Source organism: Ixodes scapularis, unplaced genomic scaffold (genome assembly GCF_016920785.2).
Source record: "Ixodes scapularis isolate PalLabHiFi unplaced genomic scaffold, ASM1692078v2 PGA_scaffold1__304_contigs__length_218370807, whole genome shotgun sequence".
NCBI lineage: Eukaryota > Metazoa > Arthropoda > Arachnida > Ixodida > Ixodidae > Ixodes > Ixodes scapularis.
The window spans coordinates 127,420,207-127,445,066 of NW_024609846.1; the positions used below are offsets into that span (position 1 = coordinate 127,420,207).

The following is a 24,860-nucleotide window of genomic DNA, read 5'->3' on the forward strand; positions in this document are numbered from 1 at the left end:
TGACGTCCCGTGACCTCAATACCAATTCCTCGCTAAATTTAGAAAGGAAATTTTCGCTAAATTTCCCCGTTTGAAACCGAGCGTGGCGCGCGTAATGGTGCCGACATACACTTTTGGCGCTTAGCTGTCTTATCCTGGGAAAAGTGGCGCCATTCATTATTGTGGAAAAGCTCAAGACACATGCCCACATGCCGCGTGCCACTTCTGAGAAGAACACGGCGTTTGAAATCTAGCTCAGTGCTGCGCTGTGCCGCCATGATCTTCCCAAAGGCTGCACGTGTCTCGTGCATCGACGCACCTTGCGCTACTTTTAAAACATCAAGGGGCTTTAGAAGCGCTTGAAGTCTCTTTATCTTGGGCAGTGGCGTACCAACTTGTCTTTGAGTGGGGGGTCAAACCAACCGGGGGGTGGTGCTCGTACGCGTGGTATCTCTTGGGCACCGCCGGACAGTATTCGCCCTGCCTAGTTGCGGCTGTTTCGGGGGAGGGGACATGGTGGGGGGCTCTCATTAATACAAAAATACAAATATGGAACTTTGTTCGCTAACAGTAATTTCAACAAAACGTCTTCACCGCACCATGAAAATAAAATGCAATTTATTTTATATATTTCTTTCTGTTCGTTCAGTTTTCGGTCTAAAAACAAAACTCTAAACCGACCCGCTGGCCTCGACGGTGCCCTGGAAGGCGCCGCTGTATAATTAAATTAATTAAATTAAATTAATTAAATGTATTAATGGCTAAAGGCCATTAATACATTTTTTATTTTTAAATCATGATGACAAGAGCTGAAAACCGCAGTCGCTCGAACCTGCTCGAACCCATTTCAAACAGCCGTGGGTAGAAAAAGAAAATGAAAAAGCTATTAGCGTTGTGGTTTGGGCCCAGTGTACAGAAAATATTTCAATCCTCTTAGTGTTAGTCCTAATATTAGTATTAATACTATTATTAATAGTACTAATATTAAGAATCTAAAGCAGTGGTTCTCAACCACTGATGTTTCGCAGATCCCTTGTCAATCGGCGAAAATGAAGGAGGACCCCGTTCGTGTTTAGGAAAAGGGAAAGATGGATATAAAGTAGACTTTTCTCGTTGACGTACACACCAGAAAAATCACCCAAAAATTAAAACGTTTCTTCTTAATCTAAAAAGAAAAAAAAAAAATTGGCGGGCATAATTGATGAGCTTGCAGAAAGCCAAATCGTGATTTATATCCTCCACTATGATCAAGAACGACAACTTACGTTTGATTCCATCGGAATCTAAACTTTTTTTCCCCCTCTTTACTCCATTCGTCTGCAGTCGGGGTGGGTGGGGGATGAGGGGGGGGGGGGGGGGGGGGAGGAGTTTTAACGAGGTGTATTAGATGCACATAAAATAAACCCCAATGCTGACTCTGCCCTGCCATCCTCAAATTGCTAATCCCCAAATGTCACATCCCTGCAGAAAACAAGCTATTTTATTGCAAGATATGATTTTGATTTCACTAATTCTGGGGCTGTAAAGGAGGATCCCAGACCATCCGTTAAAACCGAGGGGGGTCTGAGACCCCCCAGACTTTAGGCCCTGATTCCGGATTTCCGAAGTATTCTGACTGACGAGGCAGGTAGAATGCAACTGAAATCGAAACCAATAAACCAATATTTTTGTCCTACTCAGGTTAGCGGCTAGCTCCTTCTTTCTCTACGTCTTCCAATCCAATCCGACTGAGAAATGTTTAAAGATGGCGCCGGCCACGAAGCATACGAAGCCTCCGCCGTACGGTCATCGATTTAATATATCCAATTTGGAGCAAATACTGTAAGTTTATTCAATATTCAGTGAAATTTCGATGAAGCTAGATCTGTATTTTCGAGAATATAAGTAGTGAACTTTCTCCATAAACGTTTCAGCGAAAAAAGAATGTTGACAGAGTCGTTGGTTTCACTTGTAACTAAGCGCTCTTTTATCGTATTCTCTAGGCCGGAGTTATCTACTGCTCTGAAGGAGAAAGTGTGCATCGTTTCGTTCGTTGGGAAGACGACGTTGAAAGGTGGCAGCGTAAAGGCGAACCTTATCGATGATGTGCTCGGAAACAACGTACTCGAGGTAAGACCGTATGATGCCGAGTCGCCGACACGATGAGCACATCTTTCAGTTGTCCCGCCGCCAACACGAGCTTGCTACTTTCGCCAGTGCTTCGGCGTCACGTGAGCCTCGAGCGTGCACACGCAGCCGAAGCACGACCGAAAGCGACGAGCGCGTGCTGGAGGCATCTTAAAGTGGCGCCCTGCTGTTCTCATCCTGATAGGGGGAGAGAGGGAGGGACAGTGAGGAATTGAAATCTGAATGGGCTCTTGAATGTAGTGCACTGTAAAACCCGTGAAAATCACCGAGACGCGTACGTGATAACGAAGAAAACTTGAAGCGCAGTGCCAACCAACAGAATCAAACGTTTTGTGGTTGTATTGTCTCATGCTTGAAGGGCACCGGGCAGCTCACTGTAAATCCGGGCCGGCTTTTGAAATCTCTCGATTGAACCTCCTGCCATTCAACCTGGCAGCCGTAGGCCGACCATTAGAGCCTCAATGGTCATTTCTGTCTAATGTTTTCACAGGCAGAGCTGTTCCGCCTTAAGAATTTATCGTGCAACAAACTCTGAAGAGTTTGGAAAAAGCAAAGTTAGTATTGAAAACGTCAAGGCATTCTCAATGATATCTGAGGGAACAAAGAGTCCTTCTCAAGTCAGAATTAAGTTTGTGTGCTGTAAACGACCTGATTTTTTCCAGGGTGTTGAACCGAACCCGAACCGTGAACCGAAAACTGGAAAAGACAGTTATTTTCGCCCGAACCAGAGTTGAACCTGAGCAAAATAATTTTTTTCGCTCCGGAGCGGAACCGATATTGTTTCCATGTGGTTTTCGGTTCATACGCAAAGTCGGGTTGCGTGAAAAAGGCGTGGTGAAAAACACAGTAACCAAAAAAGTAAACCGAAAAGTAATAAAAAAAATTATTTTCGCGCTAGTTGGAGTGGAACCGGACCGTAATAATTATTCTTTCGTTGCTGGGCAAAACTGAAAAATTATTTTTGCGGTGTTTCATTCATATGTGAAGTCAAAAAGCGAGAAAAATAGGCAGCGGAAAGCCCTATAACGTTCCATTATCAGGTTTTCACATAACGGTTGTCTTCATAATTTATAAAGTTTGTCTCGAGAACTCAAACGAAATGAGCACAGTAATCATAAATTCTCCGGAATTTCTGGTCTTATGATTTCTTAAACAAATGCCTACATTCATCTCAACCTTTTCTTGGGGACCGGAAATGGCTCATCAAAGAAAATTTATCACTAGAACATACTCAAATCGTATGTCAGCAAAAGTGACCTGCTAATGAGCCTGTATCTTGGCGAAAGGGTGAGTTTGGATGGTTGGTTTTTCATCTCGGACTAAACGCAAAAAAAGAAAGAAAAACAAGGACAAAGAGAGGTATAGACAACACGCCTAGTGTTGTCTATACCTCTCTTTGTCTTTGTTTGTTTTGGCATTGTCTGAGCTCTGTTTGGTGTTTCTTGTCTTCCATTTTGTAGAGTTGTGTGCAATTTATTTCAAACGCCTCGATTTCATTGTACAACTGATCGGATAAGAAAGCGATAGAAAGGCCGATGGATATTTTAGAACCTGCACTAGTCGCCATATTGTGGCGGATCCAATCTGCTTTTAAAATAACTCGGCGGATTTAATAATCTGTCCGAAATTAAAATCTAGCATTAGGAAGGGGAGGGGGAATTCAATCAATAGTTACAGCTACAGAAAACAGCTTTGATCTCTGGTAGCAGAGACAACAAGGACCAAAACGTTTTCTCATCGGAAACACAAACATCAAGGCGCACGGCTCTTCTGAGCATTGCTAGCGAAGGAGCCGCGGCTTTCAAAGGACGCTAGCGTGTTGCCGTTTTGGGGGGAGAGAAGAGAACGCCATCCAGAACTCTACGCATTGGCGCAAGTAGCCCTGGGAGTGTCTGACGCAGGTTGGCGTGGAGCAAGCCTTTTCTGCACTGAAGTTTATTATATCGACTCGGAGGTGCCGTCTTTCTCCGGATATGCATGACGACGTCCTGCTTCTTCGGTCAGCTGCCTGATATTAAACTGCGCTTTCACCCACGTCCCGAGGTGCCCCACTAGCACGTTCGCTCCACACAGTAATGTGAGCCTTTGCATTCTATATGTAAAACTTTTATAAAATATTCATAGTTTATCTTCTGCTGTCAGTTGTTTTTATAGCATATGAGTAGGAACCGGTTTGAACCTTTATTTTTTTTTCACTCCAGAGCTGAACCGAAGCTGAACTGTTTTCCTTGAACCGGAACAAAAAAAGTTTCAGTTTGACACCCTAATTTTTTTTGACACCCTGATTTTTTCTACATCTTTATTTTCGTGAGCTTTGCGAATTGCCTTTGATTCATGAAAAATTAGTCACATGAACTCAGGCAAAATATCAACTATCAGCAGGGCCGGCATTAAGTAACGCAAAACTAGGGTACGGCCTTTTCAGTTTAAACCGATAAAAGGACGTCTAATCCGTTTTCTAAAATTCGGTTTTAACCGAAAAAGGTCCATTTTTTAGGGCTGCGTTGAGGTGGGTGGGGGAGGTGGGGGAGAGAGAGTGAGAGAGAGAGAGGGGGCTTTGCAAGGTTCGACATTGTGTGACGTCTTCGTGATTGCCCTCTTCCAAGGTTCACCATGCGACAAAAGAGGTCTTGGATTGGCCTTATTGGGACATCTGTGTCCTTTCTGTGATCGGGCTTAGTGTGTCAAGTTCGCGGTCCTAAAAAAAAAGTTTGGATATGGGTTAGTATAAGGTTTTTCGCTTCATGCACTTCAGAGGACATCGAGGAAACCCGTTAATACCTTTCTTAACACCCTCTCTCAAACTTCCTTGTGGTTAAAAACATAAATACAATGGATTTTTGTTTTTGCCATCCCGCTGGTTTTTGTACGGTCATCACCTCAGTTGGTCACGTCGTCAGAATGGGAAGGAAAAAGAAGCGCGCTGAAGATTACGCCTGCAAATTCCGCGATTTTGAGGTGTTTCCTGACGGAAGTTGTAGCGAAGACCACGTATGTATATGTGCCATTATTCTTTGAGGGATCACAAATATCACAGCTCCAAGAATCATCTGATCTGATGTTCGATGGTGTTTCTTTCATATTCACCGGAAAAAAAACCTGTAAACTTTTATAGAAACAAAAATACACTGAAAAAAAAAAGATTAACTTTAATTTAAACACCAAAAAAGTACACCAAATTAAAAAAAAGAAGTAGAAACCGAAAATGCAGAACTTTACGCAAAACTCAGGCCGCCCCCCCCCCCCCCCCCCCCCAAAAAAAAAAAGTGAAGAAAAGATGAAAAGTTAAATAGGTGCGAGAAAATTTTAATTATACATCATATCATTATATATACATACATACACATGTGGTAGTGTTCAAATGTAAGAACTACAAATATGAAAAAAAAAATATATAAAAAGTGGCGGTCACATTTTGTGAAGAAATATTTATTTGAAGGATACTGCCAGCCGACTTTTACCCAGCCAAAGCATTGAGCATTATACAATATTACGGCAGGAAATTATTACGAAATACATAAACTTACATTCTACATTCTAGCAAGAAATAATATTCGACATGATGATTATTCACTTATAATTAAAACAACTCATCAAGAGTACTAGCTAAAAATTCAAATGTAGAAATTCAAATGCAGTATGGAAGTAGGTTTATTGCCAAATGTAGCAATGCTGCATTTCCAGCCGTTCCAGTCGTAAACAGACCTCTGAAAAAAATAATATTTAAAATTGCACTTTCTGCATTGAAACTCAAGGGTTAGTTTTCTATGTTTTTGTACCTGAGATAGCCCTCGAACTTCAAGCAAATCTTACCATGTATTATGTCGCTTTGCTTTTCTGCGAGTAAATAACTGGGGTTTGGTAGCCCAGATACGGTATAGGATCACACGGACTTATCATACATTTCATAATGTCGTAAACTTTATAAATAAAATGTAGTGCCTTTTTTTTAATGCCTTCCAATTGGTCAATAAATTATTGGGAATGTGGGTCTCATAGTGTGTCTGTATATTTCAGTAAAGGACGACTTAAGACATGTCTGCCACGGCTTTCATTTCAGAAGTACAATGATGCATTGTCCTGCATTAAGGCCATAACTTTGGGATGCAATAGCTATAGTATTTTTAATATGAAGAGACCAACTCAAATTCGACGTAATGGTCACACCTAGATTCTTTTATGAAGTGTGCATTTTTAAAGGCACACAGTTGATAGCGTATGCAAACAAAAGTAGACACCTTTTCAGTGTTAATGTCATTTGCACACATTTCTTGACATTTGAATTCATTTGTTCCCATTTACACCAGGAAAATACCGAATGAAGGTTATTGCGTAGACAATTTTTGATCGGTAGAACGCGACACTTCGGAAAACAAACCACAATAGTCGGCAAAATCAGCAAAATAAACGACACTGTAATGAGGGCGTGTCAACCCGCAGATCATTAATAAACTCCAAAAAAGCAAAGAACCGGGTACCGAGCCTGGGATACTCCTGAAAGAACGGGTTATTGTACAGATTCTGCATTACCAACAGTAACATACTTTTGACGATTCGTAAGGTAGGAATCCCTTCATCGTAAAAGACAATCATGTTGTAGTAGCTGTTTAAGTTTATAGGGTAGTTTAAAAAGCAATACTTCATCAAAGCCTTTGCGTAATCTAAAAAAGAGTAGCACCTGCTTGGCCACCCTTCTCTGTAATCTAAGCGAATTCATGAATAGTGCAAATAAGTCGTGTCACTGTTGAGCATCCTTCGTCGAAATTCATACTGATCATTTAGCAAATTATAGATGATATGCACACAAACGAAAAATACCCGAACCAGTAAATTGGCTGGAGAGACAAGGTGGGCGACTGATGTGTTTACATGCCTCCTTCTTGGAGTTTGTGACATAAATTACATAATAAACTAACGTGCATAAAAAAAAAAGGAAATTTTTTTCTTTCCTTTTTTCCTCTGTTCCTAGTGTCTGTCACGGACGCATACAAACAACAACAAAACGTGTGTGTGTATATATATATATATATACGTATATATAATTTTTTTTTATTATTGGTTTGGGGATGTGCAGGGCCCCCTTTTGCGGCTGCGGGGCCCTGGTGCCTGTGCGGGGCTTGGCGCTGCCGCCCCGCTCGCCCTTCCTAATGCCGGCCCTGACCATCAGTATAAATGCACAAAAATACACATTACCCAATAGGAATGTGCATGATTGTGTGTGTTGTGTGAGTTGTATGAGTGATATATTTGAAATAAAATAAGCCATGAGTTGGGACATGTGCCTACCTCAACAACTTTATTCCATACCTTCACTGACACCTCCTGCCAAAGTGTAGCTAGGTCATATTGCATATTAAAGGAAGGGGTGCAACAATTCCCGGTCTTGGGTAAAAAATTTGTGGAAATTGCCTTCTGACACTTCTGAAGTAAAGAACAGAAAACTGATTTTGCCTGCGTGTCCAAGTTGTTGTGTACTAAAAAGAAAGATAAATGTTCACATTTCTGGCACCCCTCGACTCACTCTTGGTCTTTGGGGTCACACCTGGTTGCACTCCTAATGGCGTAATTCGTAGTGCCATGTGCCTTTTCGGAGGACGCTTTTTCTCCCTCTCTCTGCTGACATCAACGGGCGTTATGCTGCAGCTTAGAGCCGAGTGAGCTCGCGTAAGCTTCTTGCCGTAGTTCCTTCGGCTGCCATTCGCGGCTGCAGGGGGGGGAAAAAACTCGACTTTGCTTTGCGATTGTGCAGCGGAATCACAACTTTTTTTTAATGAAGGAGACGTTTTATCTATTCTCCGGGACATGATAAACAACATAAAAATGACGAGATGCAAATTTTTTTCAACTGTTAGGATCACTTTAATTTGCTAGTACAAAAGAATGCATACTATCAATTGCAGCGTTGCAATCCTGCAGATCATGCAGTCCCAGGGAAGGTGGAGATTGACTGTAGTCTGTGCAAAGGGTGTAAAGTAGCAAAGTATAAACCTAGCAAGAAGCCAACATATTCTCTTTCTTACTGTTAGAGACGGACAACTGGTAGTGCAAGAAAACATTTCATATTCAGGCAGAACTTCTTCACTTCTCTGTCTTTTACTTTTGACCACAGTGACGAATATCATAAGAAGTTTTCCCCTAAAATCACTTGCACTTGGTTACAAAATCCTACATGACTAGTGCTACAGAACCTTCATTGTTGCCTTGTAAAGCACACCAGACAAAGCTAATGTGAATGCTAACCTGCCTTTTGTCCTTCAGGTGATTAATACTTCGACGGTTGACGAAAAACCCTGTCACCCTAGAGAGGGACTTCGAGGGTTTTCGCATCTTTTTAGGGAGTTTCTGGTGTCCCCGATAATAATACCTGATTCACCACCGGCACCTTTGTGCATGCATCGTATTGTTATCAGCTATTTTTACCAGAGTACAATTCTAGGCGGGGTCAAATTTGCATACTGAGCTCATGGAAAAAAGAGTAATTTACAATAAAGCTAAACAATCTGAACAAGACAGGGACAAACAGTTGCATACACACGATCAGGACTGGTGCTCACAGCAAGGACAAAGCGCAGATAATTGAAGGCACTCATACAACCCAAGGACGGGCTGTTGTACAATGCCGGTTCCTGTTGAATGTGTGCTTTGATTTGTCCTTGTCTTGTTTGCACTCGTAACCTCTATCGCCAAATGATGAACTAACTAACCCAAATGTAAGTTTGTATTTATATAATATACAGAATTTGAAAATATTTTAGTGAACTTATTTTGAGAAGACAGCCAGCTGTTCCAACATTATTTTGAGGCCATAGCAATGTAAACTGACCAATCTTTTTATGTTTCTTATCTGCGATTTTATTTTTTTCTCACAAAGCCTGAATTGGGAGTTGATGAGGAGATTGGTGAAGACAATGTGAGTACACTTATGGTTTTATTTCAGTCGATGGACTTTTTTAGCTTTGATCAGCAGAAGCAGCAATATTTATTTGTGTTTGTCTCCAAGTTGCTTTCTAAAGCCTCTTGTTGTACACTTGCAGTTCAAAATTGAAGGCTTCTATCACCGAGAGGGTCGTGTCATCTTTCTATACTGCTTTGGTGCATTTGACTCTGCTTGCTTAGTGCAAGTCTGCAAGAGAATGGAACAGGACCTGAAAGACAAGGTGGGCCTTGATGTTTCAGTACTATCCAATGAATTGTTTGTTTTCACAGAGCCCCATCCTCAAAAACATAGAACAGGTTCATGCCAATGTGTGGAACCTTTCTCAAGCATAGCCTGTCTCCTGCCTGGTTAGTGTACATGATGGATACCTCAGGCTGAGAAAACTGTGTTAAACAAAAAGACAACATGAATGTTTGTCTTTCTCGTTTGTTTTTGGGGGATCGTTGGTTGAGTGGGCTAGTGCACACCAGCTTGGAGCACGTCAAGTGAAAGCTTGTGCTCCAGAATTCAGGGATCCTGGGTTCAATCCCCACCACTTCCCGTTTCGATCTGGATGAGCATCGTACTGACGTGCGGTCGTGTATCACAACTGGGTGATGCACACTAAAGACCCTAAGGCTAGCTAGCGGTTGTACCGCACTGGCTAAATTGCTCATCTACAGCTGAGACACCAGACGCCCACTCAGGCAGGCTAGCTTCCGTTGTATGTATGTATAAAAATAAATAAATTTTTTTTTTTTTGTGGTCTTGGGGATTTATTATGGGCCTATGTTGGCTTGTCTCTCTCTTGTTACTTGAGCTTCAAGATTGAAATAGTTTGCCAGGGTAGTTTGCATCATAACTAAAGTTCCGTGTTTTCTGTGTTTATTTTTTTGCCTTCAATATTTTTTTTGGGGGGGGGGGGAGGGGGGTATTTTTTTACAGATTCTGTGTTTTTTATGTATGTTGGTTATAGCTTAACCAATTCACACAGAAAATACAAAATTAAAAAAAAAATACCCCCCACCCCAGAAAAAAAAAAGTTGAACAAAAAAATAAACATTGAAAACATGGAATTGTAATCGTTACATAGTGAAGAATTGCTCTATACAGTGTAGACCGCATATAACGTATGTCGCGGGAACGAAAATCCGCACTATAAGCGGTACCGCGCTATAACCAAAACATCATTTTTTTTTAGGCCAAAATACATGCCATCAGACAACTTACCTTTGTAAAAGAATTTATTTTATGTTAGATGAAAAATAAAGCTTAGATTAGAAAAGCGCCAGAAAACAGGGACAACAGGAAGAATAGACGAAACAATGCGCTACTTGTCAAGTGAATTTTTTTTTTTTTTTTCTTAGCTTAGTTTGAGGAAAGTCTTTATTTCACCAGACTAGTACACTTCTCTCTCAAGTGTGTCACGCATTTTGAAAGAAATGAGCGACTTTTGCCTGGCGCAGCCTTTTAACGGCGTCGCGGGCTGCGGACGGACATTGCGAGCGTTCGGGAATGCTAATTCTAATCACTTTTCTCCGGCGATGAAAACGCGTGAAAATTCGCATCCTTTATACGGTACGCGCCAGTAATACCTTCAACTTGAGCACAGGCGCGAAATGCTCCAAATAAGAAATCCGGGCGATGGTCGAAAACACAAATGTTTAGAAAGCACCACTGTAGTCGATGTAAACAAACACGACGACACGGGCGTTTCTGCCGTCTTGAGAGTGCCGCCACAACATCGCCGCACGAGTAGGTGGATCTTCCCTTCTAGTACGTGCTGGGTTATCATCGCGACACACAACGAAAATTCACAGTCAAGGATAGCGCTTTTACGTGGAATGATGAGCTTCCACCACGCCACGACCAACTCTATAATGGGTTGGTCGTGCACCACGCCGTCTACGTCGACGATCACAACCGACGCCATGTTCGCGGATAGAAGCAGCCGGCCCGCGACCGGCATGCAACGCGTGCGAACACTTCTCCTCAACCTGCGATTGGTCTGTCGTTGCGGTTGTTTCCAACACAGTAGAGGGACGCACGCACGCACGCACGTGAACGACACATGCATGCGTCCCTCCGTCGCTATGGCAACTGAAGCCTCCCTTTCTCCCCGCTTCTTCGAGCAACCTCCTTGCCCCACGAGTGCCGCTCGCGGCTAGCGCCGTTATCTAGTGTCGGCGCGGTCGGCGGGCTGTTCGAGAAACCGCACTATAATCGGTATTTCCCTTCGCGCGCCTGCATTTTAAGCGGTATGTAATTACATGGAGTTCTATGGGAGGCGAACCGGTGGTTTAAGAAAGCCGCGTTATACCCGGTCCTGCACTATAAGCGGTTATGTTCTAAGTGGTCTATACTGTATAGAGAAAAAAGTAAATGCTTCCACCACAATGTTTCCCATATAAACATGTGATGCATTCTGAGCTTTTCGGAATTGCACCAGATTTATTTGGAAAGGGAAAGAGGATCTTTATAAAAAGAAAATGTTCCATGTTCCTGACTGCGAGATTAGTGGGGAATTGAAAGAGAATGGAAAAGGGTCGGCTTTTAAGTTGTCATTTTAATCTCCTAACGATGGTATGCTTGACAAAGTCGTTTACGCTCTTGCTGTTTTTTTCTGTGGACCATTTTTCAGAGCTTCCTCGATGTCTGGAGTGATCTTCACTGCACAGTAGCACAGTCTCTGCTGTTTCTGTTCCATGTGTCCCACCTTGTACTGGTATGTGTGTTTCCATGAGAGGATTTCAATTGCACGTTTCAGGAATCGGGCAAGCAAACACTGAGGCCTTGACAGCTTTAGTATCTGTAATGTCTTTTACCTTGACAGCTTTAGTATCTGTGATGTCTTTTACGGGCTGGTTTCTAAATCTAGAACGTCACGAAGAGTTGTAACGAAATGATTTGCTAAGGGGACCTGATATCATTTTACACTTTTCCCAGGTTGTCCATCCGACCGCAACATTGGACGTCAGTTATGTGCACCTGTTTCGGACACTGGACAACATCAGGTAATGAAAAGGGGCCCTCTGGCTGCTCTAGATTTTGAGGTGCTGTAGATAAACTCTACAACTGTTACCAACTGGCCCAAATCACCACCCTACTTCAAACTCTACATGCCTCTTTGCTCACCTAGCTATTTATATAACCTTCTGCATGAAAGTATATGACTTACAAACTTGCAGCATGCAAAGAAGTGCTAAAAACTCTCATTGTTTGGTCAAAGACATTATTAGGGGTGTGTCATTCAATGCCTCTAGTAGTTCATAGCATAAAACACTGAAAGATTTGCCAGAACAGAACTACAGTTAAAGTCAATGTTAATGCATAGCTCCAAACTTGCGGCAAACACTGTTTGCGAGGTGATCCCGAAAGCTGCCAAGCGCAAGAAGCGATGGAAGAAGAAGGGCATCCGACCGCCATTCTCACACAGTCACGATCCAGTCCAGCATCAGTTCCAGTGACATTCACCCCTTTCCTTTTAAGGGGACACACCCCCTGGGAGGGTCAACTTTTGAACCCTTCTCTTAAAAGTAATGAAATTTACATGGTAGGCTGGTGGTCATGCTAGCGGGTGCATAAAATTTCAGGTGTGTCGGTTAAGTGGGAATGAAATTAGAGCAGCTTCTATCAGCGACACGCCCACATTGTTTAGTTAATCTATCGTCAGAAAACTATCACAATATTCAAGATATTTATTCGCTAGGTATGTAGCAGAATGCCTAGGAGGTGTGGCTATGCAAAGGTTTTTGTAAAAAGTTATTTATTTCTATCAATTTTCTCTTCTGCAAAATTGGTCAACTTTTTGGTCTTCTGTGTCTTCGACACAATGTCAGCATTTTTAGGGCGAAGCTCCTTAGGGTCTAGCCTTGTCCGTCCGGCGCCCGTGCTCACATCGATTGCCATCCCATTTGTCTTCTTAAAAAATAAAAAATGTTTGCGCAGTCGACAGGACCCGAACCTGTGCGGGGAGACCCCAATGGATTTCTAGTCCATCGCCTTAACCACTCGGCCACGACTGCGGACCGAGTAGGGGGCTCTGAGATGTGGTAGTAACTCAAGAGCTGGGGATGTCAGGGATGAAACGTTGCATGCAGCCGCTCAACGTTTATACAGGAGAGGGCGCTGCGGTCAAATGCGTATATAATCGCGTTAAACTTTGCATGCATTGGCTCAACGTTTATAGACGAGAGGGCGCTGCGGTCAAATGCTCAAATGCATTTATAACCCTGTTCCATACCACGCATTCTCTTTCTGACATTGATGAAAACAAAGGAAAAGCTCGGCATGCTGCGGCTCAGTGTATCGACACCACCAGAGCTTCACCCCAATCAACATCATTCACCATGTGGAGATGTGGTCATTTTTTTCAGAAAAGACGTCCGTTTTCAGAAAAGACATGCATTGCCACTATCAAATGATACATTGACTAAAATGGAATTTATACCAAAAAGTGGAACGGAGAAAAATGCATTCAAAGTGCTCCAAACCCTACCTTTTCTTTAGCTTCGGTGGACAGAAAATAATTTATAAAGAATTAACTATGCAGTGCAAACTAATGAAAAGTTCTGGGAATACTCTCTAGATGTTGGTGGATGTAAATACTGTAAACGACTTAATTTTCGCGTGGACCTAATTTTTGAAAATTTCGCGAATCGCCTACAATTTGCGAAAAATATGTCCAGCAAACAATTCGGGCAATACGTGAACGCTACGAAAGCTACACTCGATTCGCAAAAATTAGAACCCGGGAATAATTTCAAATTTTCAGCTTTGGCTCGATTCGCGAAAATTTGAACCCGCGAAAATTAAGTCGTTTACAGTATGCCATTTTTCAAAATCAACATTTTTTGCAGAATTTTTTTTCTGGCCAGTGTCGCCCCTTAACACGGCTCTGGATGCCGTTCAAAAACTTGTCCCTGGGAAGAGACTTCCTTTTGAAGATAACGAATGGTGGTAGCCTATACTGCCATCTATCATCGTTGATAGCATCATGGTGCACCTTTGTTTTTCAGTGCGTGTTGTCTCGACGTTCAAACTCTGTGGCCGCTTCTCTTGCACCAATAACTTGGCATATAGAAATTGGTGAGGTTCGGTCTGCATTGCCAATCTGGAAGGAGGATCAGGTTTTTTGTCATCACAAATTCTTATAAGAAAGTTGTGAAAGTTGGTTTGACTGTATTTCATTTCTAGGTAATGATTCAGATAAATATTTTTATTTGCTCCCAAAATAAAATCGAGTTTGGACACCGGGGAAAAAAAAAAAAAAACTGCTGCAAAGCAGCACGACAAAGCCTGTGGCATTACAAGCTTGTTTAATTTTACTTCTAGTCCAGAAATGACGAAAAGAGGTTTGTCGTAATAAATGAATAAATAAATTCCTTTCAAGATTAATACAGTCAAACCCATTTATAACGAACAGCAGGAAACGCTACGATAAGTTCGATATAGCAAGTAATTCGATATAGCAAAAACCATTTACAACGAACTTCCACGATACGTTCGTTGTAAGGTGAGAGCTTCTCTTCTTTTCTCATCTCTTCGCTTCCACCTTGTAACAACGCGCTAAAAAGCTTTTTTTTTTTGCCTGCGTTTAGGGTTTGTTTTTTTAGCTTATTTTCCCTTCTGAACCGCTTCTTTTCGTGGACAACGGTTTTGGGATGAAACATTTCTTTTTCTTTGCGTGTGTGCAGTGTCTTTTTTAGCTTTTTCCCCTTCTGAATCACTTCTCTTCACTCAATTGTGTTTGCAATTTGATCTTTTGCAACTTACTTTCTTTCCAATTTTTTTTGGGGGGAGGAGGGGGAAGGGACGGGCTAGAAGACGATTGTTTGCGCGTTTTTGGAAGCCTTGCTTAGGGGAAATAGTTCGATATAGCCAATATGTTGTCCGTTATCACAAGTACTTCTTACGTGCATTTTTATTTAAATTTTTCGTGAGTTCGATATTGACAATAATTCGCTATACGTGGGTTCGTTTTAAACGGGTTTCACTGTAGTCGTCAGCTTTTCTTTTTGTTTACGGTGAAACCAGTTTTAATTCCCCTCCCCTCGCCTGCGTAAGCCTAGCCCCCTACTATTAGGGTGTACGCACGGGCATTCACCCTCCCAGTTTCTTTTCAACACGCCCCCTAATATTTTAATGATCGTACGGGTGAATATGCGATATGCAAAGGTTGATGAATACTATGCCTCCACGTTCGCAGGCAGAAGTGTCTCCAGTCCATCACAGATGCCCTTAAGGCCCTTCCGGTGTCTTCGGAGTGGGTGCAGAATGGCCGGCCCTGCTCGCCGAGGGTCCTGTTTGTGTTCCTCAGCTGCCCCTTGGAAGGCACCAGCTCGGAGCTTCTCGAGGTGCGGGTCAAGACCAAGCCATCGGTAGGAGAATGCACAGTGTTGTTGTGAAGCCTCGTAGCGACAACATATGTTATTTATTTTCGTTTCATCCGATTGACTTTGGGACGAGGGAGGTGCCTCGACCTAGAAATGCTACAGTTCCTTACTGCTCAGCTCTAGGGGTGGGGGGTTCAAATTGCATCTATCGAAGCATTGACATCTAGGGGACTACCTAGTAGAAATCCAGAAGTTCTAAAATCTGTAAAGGGAAATGTTTTGTTTGTGCATGCTGAGGTCAGTAAGAATTGGAAATGACTTTGCTGTAGTTACTTTTCGTTGCACCCGACCTGTGAAATTGAAGTGCAAATTTGAAAGCTCCTTTTGGGCTTTTGCCAGTTAAACTCTTGTTTTTGTAGCTTGGTCGTTCCACAACGGTCTGTGAGCAGCAATAGCATTGTGTGAAATTTATAGCACTGCTAAATCTGAGGGTAAATAAAAGTTTGAGTTTGTGAACCTGCATTTTGATTAATAAGCCCAAGCGTGAGTCAGCACTTATGAATGAGATCTGGCCTATAGGGATGTTCCACCCATCATGCCATAGGCTGAGAAGTTTGCCGATGTAAGATATTTGTAATTGTTGCTCCAATTTCAACTGAGATGGATATGAATATAAAGAGTTTTATAAAGTGGTCTTTATAAAGAGGGCAAATATTGGATCTGAACAGGCTTTTCAATGGCTGTCACGCATCATTCGAGGATACATAGTGTTCTTTCTTTTTTGTTTGTTTTTTACAGCCAGTGTTATGAATCTCCCCCCCCCCCCTCCCCCCCCCCCCCCCCATTGTTTCTGGCTTTACTCTTTGCATCAATATGGGCATCAAATAGCAATGGTTTTCAATGTATATGAAAGATACACCTTTTCTAAGAGCTTTGCTTTTTCTAGGATGGAAAGAAAAGAAAGTGGGGAAGTCATGCTGCTCGAGCCTTTGAAACTATTTTATTTATTTTCAATGTCTTTTTATACTTTCTTTTTTGTATTCCTTCTTACAATTTCCTTTGTTTCACTTCGCCACTTTTATGTTTGTAAATGTATGCTTTACGGATTTGTTTTAATGATCTGATAGTTAGGTGGAGGTGAAGTGATGGTTAAGCAGGCTTTCTGCTGGGCCCTTAGCATGTTCCATTAAAGCAGGGGTTTTCAAACTCTGTTCCCAGAGTACCCTCATGGGTTCCTCAAGCTGAGCTCCCAAATTTTCTCAACTGTCCCTGCCCCCAAGTAAAGCTTTTCCAGATTAAGCACCATCATAGCAGATCTGAGCCATCCATTGATGCATATAACTATGAGCCAAACAGCCCCCAGTATGTGTGCATTATTGTTTACAAGCTTTGTGGGCTTCTCAGTGATGTGATTGCTGCGCCAATTGCGCCAAGCTGCGCCAAGGGGCTAACCCTGCTACATCCTGCTACATTTCGCCAAAATATGGGTAATCTGCGCCAAGCCTGCGCCAAAGGACTAATTTTGGTCGCCTTTGAAAACCGAAACAAAACTGAGTACCGTAATTGAGCACACATGAGCTAGGTGGCGCAAGCGGCCGCCCGACATAAAGTACCCTGCATCAATCGTTCATCCGGTCTTGGATGGTTTTCCCCGCTATCTCTCGTCTCGCGTCTTTTTAAAATTTTCTCAACGATAGACGCGGGCGTATGCGGACGCTACGACGCTAGCATATTGGGCACCAGCCATGCCGTCATGCTGTGAAACGAAACCATGTTTTTGCGCGGCGGGAGGTACTTTATGAGCTGAAATACTTCCTCCTAAAAGCAACGGCCGTGGCCTAACTATATTTGGTCCCTGCCTGCCAGTCACCGTGGTCGCGCGACGTCGTGTGTTGCCATCTCACGTCGCTGCAGACATGGCGCTTTCTAAACTGAAACGTAAGGACTGCCAGTTCATCAACATCCCTTTTTTTGTTTAATACGCTACTACAAAAATCTCTTTAGCTGAAAAACTGCTGTGTCGAAGTATTGATTACCTAGGTTTCTCTTGGTAGGCTTTCTTTCGAGACGGACCCCGGTACGTGAAAAATCTGCCGCGAAAGGAAGTTGGTCAAGAGAAGTGAGCTAAAGCAAAGAAGGCAATGTCTGCACACTGAACCCGCACAACGAGCTTATTTGCCTCGAGTTCAGTCATTGCACAAAGCGCTCCAAGCACTTTTTGACCCTGGCTCGCGATGTCTTGCATCGATGCGCTGAGGGTCTTTTTTCTCCTGTGCTTAGCCTGTACCTCGATCGCCTGCCGACCTGGCAAGCACGTACGTGCCGCTGGATTGTTTTTTGTCTAATGCTCGACAGTTACATTTTGCATACAATTTCGGTAACCAGTTGGCGACGGAGCGGTTTCGATCAAACAGCCATCTCCGCTCGCGCGATAATTTCGCATTGCACGGCAGTAGTTATGTTACTGTGATATTTACTACTAAGCTGGTCATTTTCAAATAAATTTTAATATGTGGAGTTTGGTTTTTATTTACTGAAGCATTGCAAAATGTGTAATGTCATTGGCATTTCAGTTACATGTTAAAAGACTTCGAGGTGGTCTAACTTGATATAATTGGTTTATTGCGGTGAGCAATCTGACCTTCGCTTGTCCACCACTTGAAATAAATATTCTTATTTTTCTAGGAATATCTGCTCCAAAAGCCACTTTTGCTGCCCCGAAACACTGTTTTAGCTGCTCCAAAACACTGTTTTGGCTGCTCCAAAGGCCACTTTTGCTGCTCCAAAACACTGTTTTGGCTGCTCCAAAAGGTGCTCCAAGTCGGTTTAGGCCAATCACATCACTGGCTTCTGCGCTGCCTTACCAGATTGATGCGGGTATCAGGAGGGATTCCTCAAAATCAAGAAGTTTGAGAATCCCTGCACTGAAGGATGAGCAAGATGGGGTCTGTCCTTCCTCATATTATTGTGTGTGGGCTGCTCTTGTGTTTCTTTTCCAGAAACTCTCCCCCATCAAGAAATTGGAGCACTCATTAGAGGACCAGGTGTACAGAATACTTCGGAAGAGCAGAGTCATCACAAACATCAGGTGAAACCTTCACTATAGATTGTGCAGAGCCATGACTACATCAGCATGCTGCTAGTTCATTTACAGAAACACCATTCAAAATTTCTGTGGCGTTTACCAGATAACTGCCAAAAGTAGTTGAGCTTTTACATGTTTTTTATTGCTACAATGTTTCCACAAAACTATTTACTGTAATAACCCGAATGTATATGCAAGGTTTCACAGAATATAGTGTCCCAAATAACTTGCACCAAACTTTAAAAAAAATTATGCACTTTGTGGGAGTGATATCAAGTGTACATTGTTAAGAAGCGTCATACAGAAGTGCACAAATTTTTCTTAGTGCACCCAGTTATTTCATTAAGGCTCATTACCTCGCTGTTTAATTATTTGGTGAAGAGCCGAAGTGCAAATTGGAGAGTTGTAGAGCGCATTAGGAAATACCCAAATAAGGTGTCTTCTACATGATGCAATTTGCGCACTTTATACTTTAGCCTAGAAAGAAAGCTCGCGAAATATAAAAAACGACCACATGACAACGCACTCGCATGTCGTGCCTTCGGAAGCGCTGTGTGGATGCTTGTTCTCGTAGCGGGACTTACCTAAGCCTAGCGTCCCAGATCAACTATTTTCATTGATCTGGCTTGATTTCTCTCTTTGCTTGTGTTGGTGCTGAATAAAGATGTGGGCTCCCGTAAAAGCGGCCCCACCGCCCTGTGAACTGTGCAACCATCGTGATAGTGACCACGGTTTCAATACCGGGAAGGTACTTACACAGGTAAGCATTTGCGAGCTATTCAGTTGGAGGCAATCAGGCGTTCAGCTCGCATCGAGTTTGTCTAGGTATGCTCCCGTCATTTTGCCTCGAAAGGCAAGTAGCTCTTAAATATTGCAGTGCACCTGGCCCACCAAAGCGAATATTTTTACGTCCCGTTTTAATTGTGCGTCATGATGCTCACCCACCTTGCTCGCGGATGCACTGTGAAAAAAAATAACAAGAGCAATGAAGCTGGAAGGACCGCATATTTATTTTGTTGATTGTTTTTAGTCGTTTCGGTCGCTTAATAACGCACATCGATATATGCTGACATACGCATGTAGTGGACTGTGGCTCGTGCGTGATGGAACGCTAGAACTTTATGGTCGCGTCGTTCGAGTGTTGCAGACGTTTTAAGACGGAGGCAGAATAGCAGACGGACGTAGCCGAAAACGGTCGCCGACGCGCGGCTTTCATGTCTGCGTTTCACGGGCAATGCATACGGTGCTGGAGGATGTTGCATGTCTGCTCGCGTAACTCGCAGGTGGTCTTAGACTTCCAGACTAGACGGACCAGGTGTCGCAAAAGGGAGACACTACGCTTTTTAGCGTGTTCGGTCGAGCAGCCGAGCCAGTGCAGTAATAAGGGGCGGGGCTTAGAGCGGGCCATGACCTCCACCTAAATTGCGCCCAAAATGTTTTTTTTTCTTTTCGTGGAGACATTTAAGAAAAAAATATGTGTCCCATCTAAGCCCTTTAAAAAAACTTTTTTCTTGCATTGCCCCGTTTAAACAGTAGATTAAAAAGTTAGCTAATTAGGCCTAATTAAATAACTAGGTGCACAAAGAAAAATTTGTGCATTTTCGTAGGACACGTGATTACAACATACTGTTGGTTTCACTCCTGCAAAAAGCTTCCGTCTTTCCTTTTTCTTTGTGTTTGATGCAAGTATTTTGGGATACCCTGTATATAAAATTTCAAGGTAGTACATTTTTTTTTTCTTCTGAGAGCAGCCTTTTTTCCCACGCACAGTGATGCGCCTAAGGGAACTGGCAGAGCAGGGTACCCTTGCAGGCTGATTCGCTTAGTTATGCCCACTTGCATCAAATGAGGAGGCCGATAATTTTTTCAAATAATTGTTGGCCAAGTTGGAAGCTTGGCAGTTACCTGAACTCATTCAGCCTTTCGCGTGTATTTTTTACAGTGGAAATTCCCTGTTTGCTGTGCCCGCCAACCAGGAATTTGTGTATGTGAGGACGACCTCCTCCATCCGCGAAGACACAGTTGACTTCTTCCTGCAGAAACTAAGAACTTTCTGCTCCCCCGATTACTACGAGTCTCTCTCAGGTTTGTAGACTCAACATTGTTTGATCATCTGCTGGCTAATTTTCCGGTAGATGTTGCAGAACAGATGTCAGTATCGCCCTCCAAGAGCACAGAACCAGGTCCCAGCAATATGTCACCTGCTACTGCTTGCATTAGAACTCATAATACTATATATTTATACTCTTTATCATTTAAAAAAAAAAGTGAGTCTTGGGCATTGCTCATACTGTGTGCAAAAAAGTTTTTGGAAGGTCTGGTTGTCAAAAAAAAGGTGATGATTTTTGTTATTGAAAGGCATGTTTCGATAAAATAACAAATGACTGGTCTTACGTGCACATACAGTATTTTAATGTAATATATGAAGAGGGAATTAGTAATGCTCTGCAAGCGCCAGTCTTTTTTTTACTATGCTTCTTGAGGGGAAAATGGTATATAGTAGAACAGTGGTTCTCAACCACTGACGTTTCGCGGACCCCTTTTGGATAGGCGGAGATGATGGAAGACCCCGTTCATGGTGAGGGGAAGGGAAACGTATAGGTCAATTATGATGGTGACTTAAAAAGTGAAAAAAATTAAGGGCTAGGATGAAGTAGACTTCTCTCATTGCCATACACACGACAAAACTCGCCCAAAAATTAGAATGTTTCCTCTCAATCTAAAAAAAAACTTTGTTGGGCTTGACTGACTAGGCAGGACTTTGCGAACCCCTACAATGCCTTCGCAGACCGGTCTGCAGACCTCCATTTGAGGACCACTGTAGTAGAAGATGTACTAACAGTTTTACATAATCTATATTTTTTATTTTTCGTCCATGCTAGCTTTCTCGAAGATTGTTTCAACATTGCTTTAGAACTTGTTTGGGGTATTTATGCTTGCCAAGGAGCAATGGTACCAAAAATGGCCAACTGCACAAAGACTAAAAGCACATAAAAAATGCTCGGATTGACGTCAAATTTCTCCCGGAGGTTCCTGTAAACAAAGTAAATTATTGGCTTTGCAAAGAAAATTTGGTACATTTTGGTCTGGGTGGGAATTGAATCAGGGCCTCCGGGGTTTGAGATGAGCACGCTTCCCCGACGCCGCGGCGGCTCCACGGTTCTGGCTGACTAAAGCTGTACCTAGTGCATGCGTCATTGCGCACATCACGTTGCAGGCAAACATCAATGGAGAAGTTTTTACCACAGGGACTATATCTATAATTAGGGTTAAAATGTATCAAAATGAGCTGTTGGGCTAGTTGGTTTTGCATAATTTCAATTTAGCGCAGAGACAACACAGGAAGAAGACAGAAATTGGAAAGAACGCTTTAGCTTTTCTATTTTTTTATTGTGTTGTCTTTACGCTACATTGTAACTTTAATTACGGTTCTATACTTTCGGATAAATCCGAAAAACTCCAGAAAACACCTGCCGGTAAACTTTTGGCCGATTTGGATTATCCGATAAACTCAAAATTTTAATGTGCCCCCCCCCCCCCCCCCCCCAAAAAAAAAAAGAATAATGAAGACGGTATTTTACGATTAAGTTTGATCTCAGCGCACAGGGTCAATGGTCCCGGGAAAATGGTACCACAGTTGTCTTTCAATTCTCGGATCATTGACAAACGGGTTCTTACCGCTTATCTCGTCAAGGTTCAGGACGAGATGTCATTGTACTTTCGGGTCACGACAAAAGCCTCTTTATTGGTTTTCAATTTGGCTCATACTATTTGTGTTTTAAGAGGAAAGGGAGGTTGTGTTTTACAGCGGAGCTGTTAAGGGCTAGTTTCCCCAGTTTCGTGTCAGTGGACAAATAAATCTCGACACAACCCTCTGGACAGCTACCGCCATCTATGAACAATGGTGGGGTCCAGTAGTTAATTTTTAAGGTATTGACGTTTATGGAAGCCACACGTGTGTGCAACTTTTGCCGTGGGGCAAATTAGTATTGCCAATGGCAATGGCACCAACACCAAATTCACGAAAAAACGGTTGAAGTGCAGGCAAGCTGGTGTAAGTTATACATGATGATTGAAACCTGAGACTGTGGTTTGAGAAACGGAAACTCGTGAAGGAGGAAGAAAAAGGGACAGACAAACATCTCAGACTTGGCTAAAAGCTTTATTGCCCCTACACCTTATAGAAACTTGTGAAGGAGGAACGAGTTTCTGTTTTTCAAACCACAGTTTCAAGTTTCAATCACCAAATCCAGCTGAAGAAATATTAATTGGTATGAGCGCGTTTTATTTTTCTTTAGCATACGTTTACACCCGGGTAATATTTAATTATTTTTCATAGGAAACACTGCGAAATTAAGCTCTGAATTCTCAGATTTTGGAATCAAAGAAAAATAAGTTCCTATAAACTGAATTTTCGGAAAAGAATAAACTTCGATAAACACCCTCGAATTCGACGAAAAATAAACTCCAAAAACACGGAATCCTACCATTAATGCTTTTGCATTCCCACATGTAAGCTGTCTTAAGTGTCTCTGACGAATTTTTTATTTGTACCTGACATATGAGAGCCTAATTAACCAAAGCACAACTTGCAGCTCGACAAAGCTCGAAGTTTGTTTTCTTTCCACCTGAAAACCGCCGATCAAGAACTGCCCAGTTTGAGTCGCGCTCACTTTCTTCTCCTTGGTCACGTGCCATTTTCTATGGTTTAGACACGCACACCCAATATTAGCAGTCGTGGGTCATCAAAGGCGCACACTCAAAATTAAGAATAGAAAAAAATATGAAACCAATTTTTTGTGGCTTCTAAAAAAATGAGAAAAAAAAACAAAAAAACGATGTTGCAGAGAGAACTGGGAGCACCTTGTGCATTCTCTGCGTAATTCTCAACATTGTGTCATATCGCGGGAGTCACGGGTTGGACGGCTGAACGAAGCGGACTAAGCGATGGTGGCAGGCGACGGGCGTAGGACCTCTACTTCAGAATTGTTGTTTGTGGTACCGGCGATTCTGTCTTTGAAAGAGGAGTTGTTTACCAGTTAAAACAATTAGGATTTATTCCGTATGACACGCCTTACCACCAAGCTGATTGGCCCGAAGGCGTCGCCAAGTTGTCGCCCCTTCTCCTGGCTGAAGACATCGCTCGTCTTACGAACACGAATTGGTAAGAGCTTGAACAACGCGAAACGTCAAGGACAAGGTGTTCGACTTTTGCGTTTTTCGTGGGATGTGCGACGTGTACGTTTTTCGTCTGCTTCACACAACCAAAAAAACCAAGGAAAAAAAAAAAAAATGAAAACACGGTTGGGTGCAGCCACGTGACTTCCGGCAACTCTCTCCTCTATATTTCTTCATCCTCCCCAGTTCAGTTTCGGTTTTGGCTTTGAGTCGTTGTGGTCTTCTGACACCTCACTGACTTGCAAAAAAATAAAAATAAATTTTGGGGTGTTTGAGCATCCCTTCAAGCCAGTTTTGCAACTCGTCTGTGACAAACTCTCACAATATTTTAACTACTTTCTGTGTGTGTTTTTCTTTTATTCATAGGTTTTTCAAAAGCTAATTAGTCTTCATTAACAGCTTTGTATAGTAAAACCAGTTTTTCCAAGAAACATGTGTCCTTATCGTATCAGCACCTCATGAATCATCTTAACTTATCTTCACTATGGGAGAATTCATATGTATAAGTTAACTAGGCAACTGAATCTTGCATATTACTAACCCTTCATTAAGGATGGCAACAATAAACATGCAAAGAAGGCAAAGTAAAACAAAAATCAAGACTTAAAAAGAAATTAAATAAATCTGATTTATTTGATTTAAATCAGATCAGTTTGATGTAAATTACCGGAGCTAGAAATTAGTGCCTCTTTATTACTTCACATATTTTTAAACATGGCAGATTGATTGATCAAACCTTCCAATCACTGATATCAATGTGGAAGATGGAATTACTGCAAGTTTAAAGTATAGTTTAACAGTTCTATTAAAGTAACCCCAGCCATACAGTAACAAAAACAGCTTGATTTTATTTTTAGATAGCTATAATGCTCTATTTACTTCCTGTGTGTTATGACTTGCTTGCTATAAAACATTACTTACTTACTTTGTGTTATGATTCGCTTGCAATAAGACATTACTTCTGTTTCGTGTTTCTTTCTTTAACATTCTTATTTGCTTACAATAGGACATTATATAACTGACCAAGTGGAGTGTAGAAAGGAAGCTCAATGACTAGATTTGCTCAGAAAGGCAGTGCTTTTTGCTCGTGTTCAGCCTGATGCCAATCTTTCTTGCTTGATGATTATTGGATTTCGTTACAAGACAAATGCACATAGAAGATAGACAAAGAATAAATAAACACTATTCTTTAAATTATTTTTGAGGGTTTGATTTAAATCATCGTATTAAAACGGGTCTG

The 24,860-nt window shown here is 42.2% G+C and overlaps 1 protein-coding gene across 1 annotated transcript in view; it reads left to right on the forward strand.

Annotated features, from left to right (window-relative positions):
- Window positions 1–1,693: 1,693 nt before the first annotated feature.
- The window catches only part of LOC8039328 (protein SMG8), a 54,964-nt gene continuing 31,797 nt past the window's right edge, over window positions 1,694–24,860 (forward strand). Inside the window, exons 1-9 of the mRNA XM_029986132.3 lie at window positions 1,694–1,800; window positions 1,962–2,088; window positions 8,978–9,016; window positions 9,141–9,263; window positions 11,664–11,747; window positions 11,969–12,036; window positions 15,231–15,402; window positions 18,357–18,445; window positions 20,385–20,527. Of these exons, the coding sequence (XP_029841992.2) occupies window positions 1,724–1,800; window positions 1,962–2,088; window positions 8,978–9,016; window positions 9,141–9,263; window positions 11,664–11,747; window positions 11,969–12,036; window positions 15,231–15,402; window positions 18,357–18,445; window positions 20,385–20,527 (922 nt within the window). The 5' untranslated portion in view covers window positions 1,694–1,723. The remainder of the gene's footprint in view (window positions 1,801–1,961; window positions 2,089–8,977; window positions 9,017–9,140; window positions 9,264–11,663; window positions 11,748–11,968; window positions 12,037–15,230; window positions 15,403–18,356; window positions 18,446–20,384; window positions 20,528–24,860) is intronic.